At 42.6% G+C, this 19,042-nt stretch overlaps 1 protein-coding gene across 1 annotated transcript in view; it reads right to left on the bottom strand.

Moving 5' to 3' along the window:
- The window catches only part of KCNU1 (potassium calcium-activated channel subfamily U member 1), a 116,029-nt gene that overhangs the window by 66,719 nt on the left and 30,268 nt on the right, over positions 1-19,042 (bottom strand). The window contains exons 8-9 of the mRNA XM_027530049.1: positions 16,662-16,837; positions 5,316-5,424 (exon numbers count right to left, since the gene is read on the bottom strand). Coding sequence (XP_027385850.1) covers positions 5,316-5,424; positions 16,662-16,837 — 285 coding nt within the window. The remainder of the gene's footprint in view (positions 1-5,315; positions 5,425-16,661; positions 16,838-19,042) is intronic.

The raw sequence follows: 19,042 nt of genomic DNA, 5'->3' as shown, positions 1-19,042 counted from the left end.
AATGAAGGCAGAGGGAAGAATCACAGCAAAGGAACCCCTTTTCGCTTGCTTGATTTTTGCTACAATCCTCACAACATTTCAATTCGGTTCTATTGTTATCTCTGCTTTACAGATGAGGAAATTGATGGTGGGCTCAAGTCTGCCATGGGGCAATGATCACTTGCTTTAAAGAGCTAAGGCTGGGCTGGACATTTGGATAAAGAGAGAAAAAATAATATGCATGGCCTCTGATATCTCTAAAAAGACACGGAGAGCATGAAGACAAAGCTGACACTATTCATAAGCCCTTAGCCACAGGTTTCTTAGAGACAAAATGGAAAGGGAAGTTGTGTGGAAACTTATTTGGATTTCACCAGCATCTGTGAGATTTGAATGTGGCAGACCCAGAAGGAGGGCTTCTACGGAAGGGCCAATAGTCCCAAAGAATTTTCATTAGAATTGGCCTCCTCTCCCAACCCAGATCCATCACACACTGCTTGAAAATTTCCACCTCTCCTTGTTTCAATGATTAGCTATCTATCTGTGTCTACTTGAGTTTATAAACACTCAACTTTTAAAAATACTGAAAGACTTAGTGTGGTTATCCTGCTACTAGTCAGTCACAACATAATATGAGTTAGTTGTATCCCAATGTTTTCTTTCTAATACCTGGTCAAAGCCAGTTTTCCTGAAAAAGTGGATTTTGATCGAGAATAGTCAGTACTGGGTTTGATCCCTGGATCAGGAAGATCCCCTGGAGGAGGAAAAGGCAATCCACTTCAGTATTCTTGCCAGGAAAATGTCATGGACAGAGGAGCCTGGCGGGCAAAGAGTTGGGCACAACTGAGCACGCACAGACACCATAGTTGTCCTGTGCGACAGTAAAGTGGACAGAACTCTCCTAAGCTCACCCCAGTGGTGTGGCCATGGGAAAGAAATCAGAAGTGAAGGCAAAGGAGGTCCAAGAGGGATTGGTATGCATTTCTATTTACCACCACATTGTGCACGGGGCTCATCTTTTCACCCTGAAAGAAACAAGAGGAAATATTTACCTTCCCCCTTCTCAAATCACATGACCCCTTGGTTTAAGGCCAGTTTCCCTGGTACCTTAGCTGGGAAAGAATCCGGCACAAGGACGCAGAACGCAACTAGTGTTTGTCTATTTGCTCAACAAACCATATTTAACTACCATCTATTAAACAGACTTTAGCGTGCTAGTCTGAGATCTGAACTGCTACTTATGACATTGCTTACTGTTGCTTTTTCTGTGGGGAAAGAAAGACACCAGGGATGCAATGAAATATTGAACTATAACTTTTGAGTATGTTAAGGCCGTTTGAACGGCCTCAAGGACTAAGAATAGAAGACAGTATTTTCTGAACTTACCAGAAAACCCACTGGTGGTCTGAAGATTCTATCTTTAAAAACACCAAGCCCACTGTCAGCAAACTTATAAATAACTGTATGCTGTTTTGGAAATGTGCATGTAATACTACTAACACATCAAAAATGGGTCACAAGTTGCACCCATCACACATTTTATATTATTTCCCCAATAATACCTATTCATCTCTATTAGGCCATCAAGTCTCTTTTACCCTCATGGTTGTTTCCCAGGACATATGTTTGCTAGTTTGCTGGTTGGAATTATCTCTGCCCCACAAAAAGAAGAACCACAACAAAACCCTCAAAACCAGAAAATGAAACCCACTCTATTTTATAGTCCTAAGTGGGAGCAAGATGTGCTGTTGATCCCATTAACACTGGATTTCAGTCAACTGAATTGACCACTCCCTTGATGAAATATCACAGAAAATTCACCCACAAATGGCATTTATCTATTGACATGCATATAACCATCTATTCAGCAGTGTGGCTTTGATCAGTTTCTTAAGCTCTGTAATTCATGAGAATTTGTCTTGCTTTTTAATTAAGAGGTGGAAGATGATTATGCATCCTCTTTAGAGATACTCTGGATGGGACACTGTCACTATCCTTGACCTTCTTTAGACGTAATCAGGAACCCCTAGTCATATAGAGGGCTGATGGGTCCAGTCTGCAGATGGACCAGGCCATGTGGACCAATTCTCCTTTTTTAAAAATTGGGGACATATGTGTACCTATGACTGATTCATGTTGATGTGTGGCAGAAACCAACCCTACATTGTAAAGCAATTATCCTCCAATTAAAAATTAAAAAACATTATTGGAGTATAGTTGATTTATAATGTGTTAGTTTCAGGTACACAGCAAAGTAAAGCAGTTACATATATATGTAAAATATACATATATATCCACTCCCTTTTAAAAAATTTTCCCTATAGTTTATCTATTTTACATATAGTATGTGTATGTCAGTCCCAATTTATACCCCTCCCTTATCCCCTGGTAACCGTAAGTTTGTTTTCGATATCCATGACTCTACTTCTGTTTTGTAAGTAAGTTCATTTGTAGCCTTTTTTAGCGCCTACATATAAGTGACATCATATGACGCTTGTCTTTCTGTGCCTGACTTCACTCAGTGTGGGAATCTCTAGGCCCATCCATGTTGCTGCAAATGGCATTGTTTTATTCTTTTTACGGCTGAGTAATATTCCATTGTATATATGTACCGCATCTTTTTTATCCATTCCTTTGTTGATGCACATTTAGGTTGCTTCCATGTCCTGACTATTGTAAATAGTGCTGCAATGAACGCTGGGGTGCATGTTATCTTTATGAATTACAGCTTTGCCCAGGAGTGGGATTGCTAGGTCTTATGGTCGTACTATTTTTAGTTTTTAAAGGACTTGCCATACTGTTTTGTGTAGTGGTTATACCAATTTAAATTCCCACCAACAGTGGAGAAGGGTTCAATTTTCTCCACACACTCTCTAGCATTAATTGTTTATACATTTTTTGATGATGGCCATTCTGACTGGTGTGAGCTGATATCTCATTGTAGTTCTGATTTGCATTTCTCTAATTATTGGTTAAAATTTTCCTTTTAGATGCCTGCTTTACACCATTTCCTTATTTATTACAGACAATAAAGAAATTAAAGACAATGGGGAAAACATCCATGATTCTGTCCTTAGAGCTGTGTTAAAGAATGGTGAGAAAAGTCAGTGAAACTCAATAGCTGAAATTGGATTTTCTGTGGGTTCTCATTATCCATGACTTGCCAATCCTCTCATATCACAGAGAAGACACAGGAAAGAATAAATGAAAGTATAAACATGGTTGGAGCATTTTATGTGTTGTCACATATGCTGTCTTTACAGTCACAAAACACTTTTCAGAGTGGAATTATGTTTTTGCAACAACTTTGCATTAACACAAATGTAACATACATGCATATATTCACACGTGGGCAATACCAACAACCAAGAGTGCTTTCTTGAGAAATCTGAGACATTGTTCCTCACTCCATCATACATTCCCACCCCTAGTCATGGTATTCAGACACAGAGGGCTCCATGTGTTTCCCACGACTTGCCCGTATCACGTCTGTCACAGGACTAGAGATCCCATGCTGTTATCTTTCTCCCAATCCCACCCCACTTCCTACAGGAAACACTCTGGAACAATCCACCCAGCCCCCACTGACCTCTTCCTCCTTGACCTCTTGCCAGAATCATCAGTGTAGCCCTGGAAGGGATGCTGCCTTATTTGGCCTCAAATTAATTTATCTGAATGCATCTGGTATACCCAACTGGGTTTCCCGGGGGCTGAAACATGGTTTCTGCATCTAACAATACACCCAGCAGAGTGCCTACTGAGCACACAGAGCTACTCACTGCATAGTGCATTACCAACCATTTCCAAGGAAAAGCAGGGCGTTCCCCAGCAGGCCAGTGGTTAGGACTTTGCACTTTCATGGCTATGGCCCTGAATTCCAACCTTGGTCAGGGAACTAAGACCCTGCAAGCCATGCGGCAAGACCAAAAAAGACAGAGAACTATCTACAGATGCCACTGCTATCTTGCGGATGTGAGTAAGGCAAAATTCCTGAGATTCTATAGACTCTTTCCTCCAAAAAGTCTGTAATCCTTTCATGTAGATTACCTCACTTAGGTTTCAGAAAATCCTGGAATAGAAGGCAATAGCATAGAATAGGAGAACAGAGAATGTAATTTCTAGACTTTTATATGCCTCTCAGAAAGCACACCACCGAGAGATGGCACCTTTGGGGCTCAGACGTCTGACACCTGCCTCGCCTGCTGGACAAGTACAGCAAAACCTCTGTTAACCAGACCCATCCATCCAGAACCCTCCAGTAAACAGAAACCAGACGCCCCATGCATTAAAAGAAAGACGTGGATTATAGCAAAATAAGATCAAGGGTTTATCTCAAAATCCACATCCCTGGAAGGCTCTGCACCTACCATGTTTGCCGTCCAATTTCATACCCAGATACAAGAACTGATCGTTGCAATAATATGGAACATTTAACGAATGCTTACTCCCAGCCAGGAATCAAGTAAAGTGTTTTAAATACCTCATCTCATTCAGTCATTACAAAGAAGCTCAGGGTCTTCATCACTACTATACTCCCTTAAATCAGAACTGAGACCAAGAAGTAAAGCAACTTGCTCAAGGTCACACAGCTGAGGACCAGTGTTTGCCCTGAACACTGTGTAATGCCACAGCACGATTTCTATGCTCTGAAGAAAATGTAATATTTACTCACAGCTGATGACAATTCTCAATCATGAAAGATTTTCCTGGTATGTTACAGCTACTAAGTTGAAACGTTGCCGATATGCTACAGAGTTATTTACAATAAAATCCGGGGTGATAGAACCTTTATATCACCCCTCTATTTAAAAATTGACTAAACAGATCGCACACTCTTCACCTACAACCCTGAATTCAGCTTAATCAGGGTTTTCATGGACTAAAGAGATGTAGGAATTTGAGTAGGGGAGGGAAAATTTATTGGCCCTATTTTGCAGACCTAAAACCAAACACCATCATCAATTTGTGTCTCGCATCAATTTGCTCAAAATAAAGGGTTGGATTAATAACAGAAAAAAAAAAAAAACCAAAAAAACTGGGAAAGAGCTGAAATCTTGCCCTGACACACATTTCCAGAGTAGGGCTGATCTGAATGAAAACCAGGTGCATAACCTATGGTTGTCATTGGTAAAAATGATTGGAACAATGCCGGGGAGAGGTATATTTGCTTAGCTAAGTGATATTGGGAGAAGCTGTGATGCATTCATGTTGGTGAGGAACAATTGCATTAGTCAGGATAGGAGCTGATAAAGCTAATATTCCTGTTTAAGTCAAATTGTTGTTGCCCAGTGATTCTTAAAAACTGATAGGGAACCGGGGTTCTCTGAGGTGCTTACTTGGTAGTAATGCTCAAGCCGCTATAGAAGCTCATACGTGTTTCTGAGTAGGGGTCCTGGAGTTCACAGTATTCCTCCTGGCTGTCTCTCATCACCACGACCGTTGTCCCTGCAATGGCAGAGCCATCTTGGTGAGTTGGCATAATACCCCTTTATTCTGGATTATTCCTATTGACTGAGACAGCTCTACATCCTTGACTAGGGAGAGGCTGAGAATTTCAAGCTATAGTCTAATTCTAAGAGGATGGTTGGTAGAGAGCTCTTTAATTTTCCTCTGCAGAGTTAAAGAGTGGGTGAAAATGATTGTGAAGGTGTTACTACCATATGGTCTGTTTAAAATAAGTACACATTGTGTACTTTCTTATCCATTCTGCACCTTTGTAATCCGTCGCTCCTCCCATCTCACCCCCGAGTGTAGCGTTGGGGAGCCTTCTGCTGCTAGCGCGGTCTGCAGTCACGAGGTGCATGCTCAGTTGCTTCGGTCATGTCCAACTTTTTCCAACCCTATGGACTGTATGTTGCCAGGCTCCTCGTCCATGGGATTCTCCAGGCAATTCTCCAGGAGTGGGTTGCCATGCCCTCCTCCAGGGAATCTTCCCCACCCAGGGATTGAACCTGTGTCTCTTACATCTCCTGCATTGGCAGGCAGGTTCTTTACCACTAGTGTCTCTACAGGCTCTAAGAAAAGATCTCAGCCAAGTCCTCTTCTCCCTCCCCAGGTACTGGTCAGGCTGAAATTCGTTGTCCTCCAATTCTGCTTCCTTTTACTTCATTTTTCCCTCAAGGCTTCCTTTCTTATTTATAACTTTGAAGGATCTTGATCTTACACGGGATATGTCGCAAAACATGTGCGAATTTCGACATCTGGAAACAACACAAGAGCAGATCACCTTCTCATCTGCAAAATGGGGATGAGAATGGGGCTTCAAAGGGTGATTGAGGAGGATGAACGCACGGACGGGTGACATGTAGTCTTTAGATGAGCCACAGGAAGCTGCTTGGAGATGGAAAAAGCAAAAACGTGACATGTGAGCCATGACGCCTTCCTGCACCCACATGTTGATACTCTATCTTGTCCCTCTTATTCCAGAGCAGAGATTTAACCTAGGAATCCTTTCAAAGCACTGGGCTAGGAAGCCATGCTTGCTCAATAAGAATTGGCACTTGGTACTGTGATGAAAAGTAACATTCTAAAGGATGCTTTGAAAGTTAAATGCTTTTCTTTCATGGTTCAAAAATCCTGCATGATTTGCTTTCCTGAACCTGACTGCCAGATGATCAGAGAGGGGGACATTGCCCGGGAAGAAGTTATCAAGGAGATGGACAAAGTCAAAGAAGAGCCATCATGGCTACTCCTCTGCGGCCGCCCACCTAAGTGGAGAAAAGATACACATTTCCTCCTGGAATCTAAGACTCTGTCTGTACTGAGACTACTCAGAATGCAGAGTTCCTCTGGGACAATCCTTTAAGCCTGCACCTCACCAGGTTTGGGACAATGGCAGACAGAATGAGCCACAGAAATATTCTACTATCCCTTTTCTTTTGATATAATTCCTTCTGAGCCATTTTAATCTACAGAAAATATCAACCGAGTCAAAACACACTTTCGAAAGAAGAAGGACCTCCTTTGCAGATGTGATCTGTCGGCTTAAATCGGCAGTAATTGCATCATACAGGTGTGCTAACAGCCAGGTTTGGAATAAGATCGCTCCTGACTGTAATCCTCAGAAAGCCTTCACTTTACATATGGAATTTTGATGGGGTTTTGAAGTTGACTCATGTTTCCTTATTCTCTGTTAACTTTTTTTGCCCTGGGCGGGAAAGTGGCTTAGGAAGGGAACTTCTTAAGAAATATCTGAGCGAGGACTAGCGTTTTACCAACCATCAGCCTTTCAAGGCTAGCCGGCTTAGGGCTCCTGAGAGAAAGTGAGCTGTGGAATGCAGAAGGCAACAAGCCGAAACTGGCCGGAGAACAATGGAACTTTCGGGAAGTCTCTGCTTTCTCAGAGCCTGACTCTCCAGCAGATGACGTGTGCCAGGTATTAAAAAAAGGTGGGAGGAGGGTGGGTGGGTTCAGTGAGTACTAGGTATGGACCTCTCAAAATTTCTGCTAAATAAAGCTTTGACTCTTCCCTTGTGTCCTTTGGGATAAAACCTCTCCTTAGAATACATAAATGATTTGCATAATGCTGGCAGCTTCCTGCATGGACATAGGGGCTGGAAGGCACAGTCTGCCTGAGAATGGGTGGAGTCTCTGGCTGGGTGCTGCTGGCTCCGAATGGAAAACAACTGTTCCACATGATCTCTTTGGTCCCTTCATCTCTAAATTCTATAATCATAATGGATTTCAGAAAAGGAGTCTGAAAGTGTCCTCTTTCAGAGGACACTTACCAGAGGAGGCTGTTAAGAATGTGCAATGGTCTATTACTGCCTTTCTCCCCAGTTTCTTCACTGCTTCAGACATTCAGAGGGCGAGAGCTCAGAATAAAATAAAACTAGGAAGCAAACTCCCCTTCTCTCAAAGAAGTAGACAAGCAACTGAGTTTTCTCTGATTTCATTTTCTAAGAAAGTTTGACCACTTGATTTGTTTATATTTTAATCTATCTACAGCTGACAGTGTGGAAAAAAAATTATGCTTTCATATTTTAGGCAAGGGAAAATGAAATGAAATTTGCCTAACGCTCTAAGCTAAAGGCTTATTATGACTTCTTCTCTATGGATATTCTAAAGAGGGTTTCCTTATAAGCATTAGACATCAAAAAAGACATGGCAACTAAGATATCTAAGACCTGTGGGTGACTGAACCAAAAAACAAAAGCCCTATGTAACGCCAACATCTTGATTACCTTTCTCTCTTCTTCAAGAAATGATTCCTTGAGAACGACAGCCAACCGTTCTCCTTTCCTGGCACACCCGATAGAACTACCTTTAAAAACACGCCCCATACATGACTTCCATGTCGAGAGCAATCATTTTATGCCTTTCTATCTCCCTCAAATCTTACCAGAGTCCCAATGAGTGAAAATAACTTCTGCCTTATTTGGCTGATTCTGAACCTGCTCCAGTCTACTCAGTAGGTACACTGTTGGAAAATTCTGCAATCTACCAGTCATTGGGACACACCTAAGAAGTGATACCAGGTCTTCCAGACAAGAAACACTGTTCTTAGGAGCTGCAGCAGCAGCAGGACAAGCAATCAAGCCCATGCCTTCCTCTTGCAAAAGGAGGGATAACATTCATCCATCTTTGATTTTTTATTTATATATCTGTTTATGATCAAAACTTCAAGAAGATTATTATAGCTATGAAAGATGGCATGGATTGGTTTAAAGAGAGGCTAGATACAGGGAAAGATACAGCAATGATGCTGTATCTTGCTAGATACCTTACTAGATACAGCAAGGATGCTATCGTAATCATTGGGATAAGAAATATGGAGAGGGCCACAGAGCAGGTGGAGATGGACACAGAAGACTGCAAAAAAGGCAGCCCTACAGCCAAGTGCTGGATTGGCCACAAGAACAATGGCGACTGTCATGAGTACAGGAACACAAGATACTGGTGTGTGGTCTTGGTGGACTATTATCAGGTTGTTTTCCATTTTACTGGAATTAGGTAGACATATGATCCCTGACCCTGCTTTAGAGATGAAGAACCACTTAGGAACACCTGTGCTCTCTCCTGCCCATAGCCATTGGTGCTGCAGGAGATCTTGGACAACTTTTAGCCAAGCTAGAGAGATGAGCTGCTTGACTCATTACAGGGGTAAGAACTCAGGCTTCTGGGTTTGGAATGCCCATCCCTGGGGAACACTGGCTGGGCTGACTCCCTTCTTAAAGAGGTCAATTAGTATGGGATGAAGATGAAAAAAGCGACCCGAGGCCAGATCTAAAGAAAACTGTGAAGTAGGATAAATTCAAATTAGGGCCTCCTATTCAAAACATCATTTTTGCCTCTCCCTGGGGGCTTCCCTGGTGGCTCCGAGTGTGAAGAATCCGCCTGCAATGCAGGAGACCCGGGTTCCATCCTTGGGTTGGGAAGAACCCCTGGAGAAGGGCATGGAAACCCACGCCCATATTCTTTTCTGGAGAATTCCATGGACAGAGGAGCCTGGCGGGCTATAGTCTATGGGGTCACACAGAGTTGGATATGACTGAGCGACACTCACACTCCACACTGCCTGTCCCTGGCTCCGCTCACACCTTCTTTCCAGTTTCCTCTTCATCACTCCTCTCTCCTTTTTGGCGACTCCATCATGAACATTAACATTTTAAGGAGGAATATAAATTAGCTCTAGAGGGTGGAGATTAGGGGAGTTTGGACACGACTTTCCTTAAGCCCTCTCTCTCCAGCCTATCTCGTCCAGAGAACCCCGTGTGCCCCTCCCTGCTCTGGATGAGGACCACTGTTCAAAAAATTAGGTATTAAGAGAATTCAGTGCTGAAATGGCAGGCAGTGAACTGCATAGCTGAGGTTGGGAAAGTTTCTGCCCAGTAACTTATCTAATTACATAGGATTCTTCCTGCTCTGAGGGCTGGTCCTACCACAATCTTCATGCTCTGAATCCAAAAGAGATCGAGGAATGGGTTTGAATAAGTATCATCGAAAAAGCAAGAAAGTTCCAGAAAAACATCTATTTCTGCTTTATTGACTATGCCAAAGCCTTTGTGTGGATCACAATAAACTGTGGAAAATTCTGAGAGATGGGCATACCAGACCACCTGACCTGCCTCTTGAGAAACCTGTATGCAGGTTAGGAAGCAACAGTTAGAACTGGACATGGAACAACAGACTGGTTCCAAAAGGAGTTCGTCAAGGCTGTATATTGTCACCCTGCTTATTTAACTTATACGCAGAGTACATCATGAGAAACGCTGGGCTGGAGGAAGCACAAGTGGGAATCAAGATTGCCGGGAGAAATATCAATAACTTCAGATATGCAGATGATACCACCCTTATGGCAGAAAGTGAAGAACTAAAGAGCCTCTTGATGAAAGTGAAAGTGGAGAGTGAAAAAGTTGGCTTAAAGCTCAACATTCAGAAAATGAAGCTCATGGCATCCGGTCCCATCACTTCATGGGAAATAGATGGGCAAACAGTGGAAACAGTGTCAGACTTTATTTTTTTGGGCTCCAAAGTCACTGCAGATGGTGACTGCAGCCATGAAATTAAAAGATGCTTACTCCTTGGAAGGAACGTTATAACCAACCTAGACAGCATATTGAAAAGCAGAGACATTACTTTGCCAACAAAGGTTCGTCTAGTCAAGGCTATGGTTTTTCCTGTGGTCATGTATGGATGTGAGAGTTGGACTGTGAAGAAAGCTGAGCGCTGAAGAATTGATGCTTTTGAACTGTGGTGTTGGAGAAGACTCTTGAGAGTCCCTTGGATAGCAAGGAGATCCAACCAGTCCACCCTAAAGGAGATTAGTCCTGGGTGTTTATTGGAAGGATTGATGTTGAAGCTGAAACTCCAATACCTGATGTGAAGAGTTGACTCATTGGAAAAGACTCTGATGCTGGGAGGGATTGAGGGCAGGAGGAGAAGGGGACAACAGAGGATGAGATGGTTGGATGGCATCACCGACTCAATGGACATGAGTTTGGGTAAGCTCCGGGAATTGGTGATGGACAGGGAGGCCTGGCGTGCTGCAATTCATGGGGTCTCAAAGAGTCAGACACGACTGAGCGACTGAACTGAACTGAACTGAACCAAGACGTCTCTGCCAATTCTTATTTCATCTGAATTTCATTGGTGAGCAAAATAATGAGACTCCTTCTGAGTTTGTGTTCCCCTGGGTTCTGTGATTGTTACTGTGTGTGTGTGTGCACGCACCTGTGTGCTACGTCGCTTCAGTCTGTCCAACTCTTTGCGACCGTTTGGACTGTAGCCCACCTGGCTCCTCTGCCCGTGGGATTCTCCAGGCAAGAATACTGGAGTGGGTGGCCATGCCCTTCTCCAGGGGATCTTCCCAACCCAGGGACTGAACTCCTGTCTCCTGCGTTGACAGGTGGGTTCTTCACCACTAGCACCACCTGGGAAGCCCTATCTGACATGCAGTACTTACTATTGGCCAGGAACACGTCTTAGTGCTTTCAATATTAATATATTCAATTTGTATACGCTTTATGTACTAATACTCTCACTTAACCCTCGGAAATATATAATATTGTCACCAAAAGATTATTTACAGAAATCTAAAGCATGCTGAGAGCTTAAATAATTTGCCTCAAGTCACACAGCAAAGAAGTGATCAATGCAGAACCGAGCGTTCTTAACCATCACATGCTTGCTGCCTCTCTCAAATGTTGGAGTTTGAACTTAAGGGGAGGGCCTCTGGTATGATTCTATTCAGAAAAAAATGGAGGAGGGATTATAAATCACAGAACATCAGAACTGAAACGGCCATAGTGGTGATGAAGACAGCTGAGTTTGGAACGGAAGACGCTGACATCCCAAAAGCTGATGTGTCTCTTCCAAAGCACAGCCAATCAGTGGCACAGCTGTGGTCAGAATTCAAGTGTTTTGAATTCTCATTGAGTCCAGCAAGTGGAAGGGCTTCCTTCCCAGGAGGCGCCCATGCAGGAAACATAAGAGATGTGGGTTCGATCCCTGGGTTGGGAAGATGCCCTGGATGAGGGCATAGCAACCCATTCCAGTATTCTTGCCTGGAGAATCCCCTGGACAGAGGAGCCTGGTGGGCTACAGTCCAAGGGGTCAAGGTTACAAAGAGTCAGTCGGATACTACTGAAGTGACTTTGCACGCACACATGTGTGGGAGGTTGAAGGAGTTGATGGGGCTGAGTGAGCTTGATTAGCTCAATGAAGAGAGAATTCTGCAATGGGAGTGGACCGGGCATACACCTCATCTGATTCTGAAATGTAAAATATTCAACCTGAAATCTGTATACTAACTTGAAGTCAGTAAATTTTCTCTTGTCATCTATTGGTACATTCCTAAGTCCTTTTAGAAAGTTTAGTCTCTGGGAGAATTTCCAAGACATTATCATGATTTTTAAATACATAAGGCCTAGTAGTCGCCTTCTACAGTGATGTCTTCTCTGGCACATTTTTGGTTGGAACTCTCCAGATTCATATTCAAATTCAAGTCCACTCCCCTGAACGGCCAGCCCCTGAGTGTTTAATGGTACTCTGCTGCCACCATCTGGCAGACTGAAGTAAGAACAGCTAGCTCACTCACTGCCTGTTACTTAAGAATCTTGGTACCAGATTTCTGAGAATTGTCCTGGATGCAGTAGAAGCGGTGATGGAGTTATAGTAAGGGAGCAAGAAGAAAAAAAAATGATCCTATTGTGAAAAGAATGAAAGATTCTGGGGAAGATCAAACATTAGATTATAAACTGAAAGGTGTACTGATTCCCTAGATACTATAAATTACATGTTATAGAAGTGGATGAAATTTGCATTTCTACAAATATGAAGGCATAACCCTTTTCTTTACATCAAAATCTCTCCAATTCATACTAGAGCACTTAACTTCCTGCTTTGCTACTGCTGCTGCTGCCAAGTCGCTTCAGTCGTGTCCGACTCTGTGCGACCCCATAGATGGCAGCCCACCAGGCTCCGCTGTCCCTGGGATTCTCCAGGCAAGAACACTGGAGTGGGTTGCCATTTCCTTCTCCAATGCATGAAAGTAAAAAGGGAAAGTGAAGTCGCTCAGTCGTGTCCGACTCTTAGTGGCCCCATGGACTGCAGCCCACTAGGCTCCTCCATCCATGGGATTTTCCAGGCAAGAGTACTGGAGTGGGGTGCCATTGTTAGAATATAATAAAACACACTTGAAAGACAGATAAATAAAGGGGAAGTTATTCAATTTATAAAACACTTTTTGTTTTTCAAAATAACTGCCAGCACTGCATGCATATAAGTGAGTATAATTGATTTGCAAAAGTTTGATTCATACAATGTGTTTACAGGGATATGTCTACCTCATGAAACCTTGCTGAATTTTCATAAGGGATAAAGATACTATAATAAGATGATACGCAATGTATTTTTTTTCTTACTCACACCTCTTTAATCAGATATTTCTGCACTCAGTCAGACTCAACCATCCAGTCAGACTCAACCATTGCCTTAAGAATGATTCATATTGTTACAGAAGGCAAAAGAGTCAACGTTTAACTTTTGAACCCCAAACAGGCTCTTTAAGTCCTTTTGATTAACAGTGTTCTTTAGACTTAAGTGTTCAGTTGCAAATTCTACAGGTAATAGAGATTTCAGGAAATGACACAGGAATAGTTTCTTTCTATACCCAATACCGTCTAAGGTTTTCTAGAAAAAATCCAAAAAGTCAGAGAAAATAAACAGGATTAAGATAGAGCCTTTAGGTTGGAATGGAATCAGAAAAGATCCATGAACCTGCTCCTCCATGAAACAAGAGTAACTAGTGAAAATCAAAACAAACACACACACACACACGAGCCCATTTAAAGTCTCTGGAAATTGTCTAGCAGGCATGCAGCAAATGAAGGAAATTTATTTTAAAAAATTATAACAAATCCCACAGTGTAAAGAGACCAAAAGAACATAAGGAATAAAAAGACTAGGAGTATAGGGAAAGGTTGTGTCATGTACGGATGTAAGAGTTGGTCCATCACATGTATGGATGTGAGAGTTGGCTGAGTGCTGAAGAATTGACATTTTTGAACTGTGGTGCTGAGGAAGACTCTTGAGAGTCCCTTGGACTGAAAGGAGATCAAACCAGTCAATCCTAAAGGAAATCAACCCTGAAGATTCACTGGAAGGACTGATGCCGAAGCTGAAGCTCCAACACTTTGGCCACCTGATGCGAAGAGCCAGCTCATTGGAAAAGACCCTGATGCTGGGAAAGATTAAGGGCAGAAGGAGAAGTGGGCGGCAGAGGATGAGATGGCTGGATGGCATCACCAACTCAATGGACATGAGTTTGAGCAAACTCTGGGAGATAGTGAAGGACAGGGAAGCCTGGCATCCATGGGGTCACAAAGAGTCAGACACAACTTAGTGACTGAACAAGAACAATAGGAAAAGGGGGCTTTGCAGACCTCAAGACTGGAGACTAAAAACTACAGTAAGGTATCAAAAAGTCTACAAATAATAAATGCTGGAGTGGGTGTGGAGAAAAGCAAACCCTCCTACACTATTGGTGGGAATGTAAATCGGTGCAGCCACTATGAAGAAGAGTATGGAGGTTCCTTAAAAGACTAAGGATCCATCAATCCCACTCCTGGTCATATATCCAAAGAAAGCCATAATTCAAAGAGATACCCACACACCAATCTTTACAGCAGCACTATTTACAAGAGCCTAGGCATGGAAGCAAACTAAATATCTATGGACAGAAGGACGTATAAAGAAGATGTGGTAAATATATACCATAGAATATTACTCAGCCCTAAAAAAGAATAGAATAATGCTATTTGCAGCAACATGGGTGGAAAGAAAGAAAGAAAGTGAAGTCGCTCAGTCGTGTCCGACTCTTTGCGACCCCATGGACTGTAGCCTATCAGGCTTCTCTGTCCATGGGATTTTCCAGGCAAGAGTGCTGGAGTGGATTGCCATTTCCTTCTCCAGGGGATCTTCCTGACCCAGGAATCGAACCCAGGTCTCCCGCATTGCAGGCAGACGTTTTACCATCTGAGCCACCATGGGTGCACCTGGAGATTATCACACTAAGTGAAGTAAGTCAGACAAAGACAAATATTACATGATCTCACTTATAGGTAGAATCTGGAGGGGTAGAACGTGATATAAATGAAGTTATTTGCAAAACCGAAATAGAGTCACAGACATAGAAAGCAAACTAATGGTTAGCAGAGGGGAAAGGTGGGGAAGAGAGATAAATTAGGAATTTGAAAGTAACATACACAAACTACCGTATATAAATAGATAAAATGAGGACGTACTGCATAGCACAGGAAACTATACTCAATACTCTGTAATAGCCTACATGGAAAAAGAATCTGAAAATGTGTGTGTGTGTGTGTGTGTGTGTTTGAATCACTTTGCTATACACTTGAAACTAACACAACACTGTAAATCCACTATACTTCAGTAAAAGATAATTTTTTAAAAGAAAATTCTATCTGGGGGGGAAAAAAAAGTCTAGTAGCTATGGCAGGGATGATGGATCTCAGCAAGGCAGGTGACCTACATCCAGGAGGAACAGTCGCTCATTGCTGATGCAGAGGCCACAGAAGCGGACAGTTACAGAGCTCAGGAGCCATAAGGATGCTCCTGTCCACGGGGCTTAGCAAGTTTATGCCTGCATTCAGAGAGACTGCCACTCGGGAGAAGAGAAGAACCTTAGGGAGAAGAAGAATCCTGACGGGAAATTCAAATTCTGAATTAAATGCTGAAACACTGGGAATTAACCTAAACCATCTTTAATGTACCTGAAAGAGACTAAATTTTCAACCAGAAGGGACTAAATTATTGTGAGTTCTCGAGGTTAACTCTTCCTTCCATTAAGTGGTAAGGGTTTGCTGGTGAGCTATCCCGTTCAATTTGAGTAAAGGGAGAAAGTTTCATTTCCTCATTACTGTGTCAGAATGAGAAAATTTTACACTCCTGACAATCCGCAAAGGAACAGAGTCCTCAGGGAACGGTTTTGTTCCCAACACTAGAAGAAATGATAACTATGCCCTGTGACAGAGGTGTTAGCTAATGCTACAATGGCAATCATATATTGTGATATAAATGTTTCAGTCAGATCATGTTGTACACCTTGCTGCTGCTGCTGCTAAATTGCTTCAGTCGTGTCCAACTCTGTGCGACCCCATAGACGGCAGCCCACCAGGCTCCTCCGTCCCTGGGACGGAGAATACTGGAGTGGGTTGCCATTTCCTTCTCCAATGCATGAAAGTGAAAAGTGAAAGTGAAGTCGCTCAGTCATGTCTGACTCTTCGCAACCCCAGGGACTGTAGCCTACCAAGCTCCTCCGTCCATGAGATTTTCCAGGCAAGAGTACTGTTGTATGTCAAAGACATCTTAATAAAATTAAAAAAAGAAAAGAAATGGTCATGAGGGGCCACCCTTACGGCCCACCAAGCAGTCAAATAGAGGCTGAACTTTCAGACTAAAGGGAGGGAAATACATAGAGAAAAGTCAACAGGCTCATCGCCCGTGTGCCTGGGACTGTTGGGAGGAGGCTGCAGCTGGCTGTGTGACCTTGGATAAAATTAATGCATCTCTTCCAGAGCTCATTTGTCTAGCCTGTGAAGGGGTTGTACTAGAGAACTAGAACTAGTGAGGTTTCTTCCAGCTCTAAAAGACAGATTCTCAGGTCTGGGATGCCCAGTGGGGAAGTATCTGTCTCTTCTTGGCCAAGTTCAAGAGAATACCTTCTTTAAGAGATGAAGCCCCTCCCCTTTCTTTGGCCACACCCCCCGAAGCTGGGCTGAGGACACAGAAAGCGCACTTGCCTGTCGCGCGTCGAGCCTTGCTTTTGCAGTCACATTTTTCAATTAGCTCGGGAGTCTGCACATCGCTGTGACAGATGGCACAGTAAAAGAAGGCTCTGGACAACGAAAGCAAATCAAGAATGACTTACGTGAGGTTTCACGCAGAAGCAGCACGGGGCTGACTCAGCCCGTCTGTCATTAAATTGTATTTGCTTTAGGGCTTTCTCCCCGTAAAGTGATAAAAAAATTTTTACCTTTTGACATCCTTTGCAGATTCAGCGATAAAGAACCCTAGTGTGTTCTTACGGAGCTTAACTTGAGCAGGTGGATTTAATATCAGCCCGCTGGAAACAGAAAATAAAAATACAGTAATTTCCCCCTCCAAATTCTGGGGCAATATCTGTTTTTACCAATGGATTCTCTAAGTGGCAGAGTTAATAGGACTCAATCCCCTTTTACTGCAGGAATTTACAGTAGAAAATGGGGATTTGACTGCATTTAATTGATCGATTGTGGACAAATATCCTGAGAGGGAGCCAGGTCAAAACTCAGTACCTGAGCTGCATACATTCCCTGGACTATGCCCTGAATCAGAAACAGTCAAAGCAATGCAGATGCAGGAAGCTTTGCTAATTTGAGATATCCAAAGCCAAAGAGGCCAAGGCCACACAGTTGCTAGTCTTACTGTCATTCTAGTGGTGTACATACATCATTAGGCTTTTTGCCCTTTAGAAAATTCCTTTTATTGGCCAGTACAATTTTTAAACTCATGTCTTTGACTTCACTTTTGTCTTTGACTTCACTTTCATCTATCTTGATTGTAAGATTTTTGAAAGCAGGAACCACATGAACTGTTTCTATTTCTGCACCACTTGAATATTTTGATTTTCTGTTTTCTTATGGTTTGGGTGTTTGCAAACACTGTCTTATAAATTTCAACCATAATATTTTTTGATGGGCTACTCCATTGTGACTATCTGAATTCCTCAAACTCTCCCTGTTTGTCAGGCTCTCCCATTTTTATTTCCTTTAATTTAGACCTCCAATATTGTTAGGTCTTATAACCCTGTGCCTTCCCTCACTTTGTTTGTACATGATCAAAGTTCTCCTTTCCTCCTTTAAAACACACCCTTCCTATCATATTCACAATGGAAAGAGGTCAAGTCTTCATTTGGGCAAAACTTAGTCTGTTGTTAGGATATTCCAAAGTAATGTGCAAGTATGAGAGCCTTACAAAAATAAAAGAGCTTGTGTAACAAAAGCTCTTCAGATCTATGCCGAGAGTAAAAGATGCTGAAGAGCTGTGTTCAAGTAGATTGTTATATGAAACCCTGTGTGGCGCTTTCTCTGAGTACTGACTGACTAACACATTCATGGAATGATTGCTTTTAAGCCTGAAAAGCATGGATTGTGCCTCCCCTGCTCCAATATCATGGGCTGATGTCCACCGCTCAAGAAGCATATGCTCAAGTTGCATCTTAATATGTCCTTTTTTAAAGGCAGGGTCCTCTGAACTCAAATTGAATACTTAGTTATGAAGATACTGTTGTGATAACTTCTCTGGTTGCATTTGCAAGAAAAGGTGAACTTTTTCCAAAGACTTGCCCCTGTCTTCATGAATCACGACAAGCTGCTCTGTTAGAATATGCTGGCCCCTGGAACAGACTCAGGAAATTCTCTAACTGGGATCTGATCCAGCTTTACCGCTTACCAGGTGATAAATTATTCCCCAAGACAGACTCTGAGGATTACCCAGGGCTTTTGCCCATCCTAGAGCCTACGCAAGTGTATCAATTAGAAAAGAAAATAAAAAGTGAGGAGAGATAGGTTTCCCCTAGTTTTTCAATATACTTGCCTAAAGTGCAGCACTGAGTTGCCCTGCTTTTATTCTGTGTAATGACTGGGTGGATTTAGCACAGCCAGGTGACCAGAAGAGCTCCAATCACGTAAGTGCCCAGACTGAGTTCAGATTCTCCTTTGCCCCTTGGGTGTGGTGCGAGCTTGGGAAAACTATTTACCTTTTCTTAGCTCCTCCTCCATAAAATGGAGCAAATAATTGTACCCTTCTTACAGTGTTGTTGTGAGGATTCGGGAGTTCATGTAAGTGAAATGCTTAAAGTAGTGTTGCTCAGGAACCAGCAATCATGTAAGACTGCTATTACCAATATCTTTGCCAAATCAGGATTTTATTCTTTTGATGCAACTCTGACTCTTTCAAGAAAAACCAGAGTTAAATCTATGTCAGAGCAGGTGTCTCTCTCCTTGGGGGTGGATGTCTGCTAGGAAGTAAACAGCATCAGAACTTCTTGAATATACATGAA

The sequence above is a fragment of the Bos indicus x Bos taurus genome, chromosome 27 (assembly GCF_003369695.1).
Source record: "Bos indicus x Bos taurus breed Angus x Brahman F1 hybrid chromosome 27, Bos_hybrid_MaternalHap_v2.0, whole genome shotgun sequence".
NCBI lineage: Eukaryota > Metazoa > Chordata > Mammalia > Artiodactyla > Bovidae > Bos > Bos indicus x Bos taurus.
The sequence above is the reverse complement of the archived record's forward strand: the minus strand, read 5'-3'. Positions and strand labels throughout refer to the sequence as shown.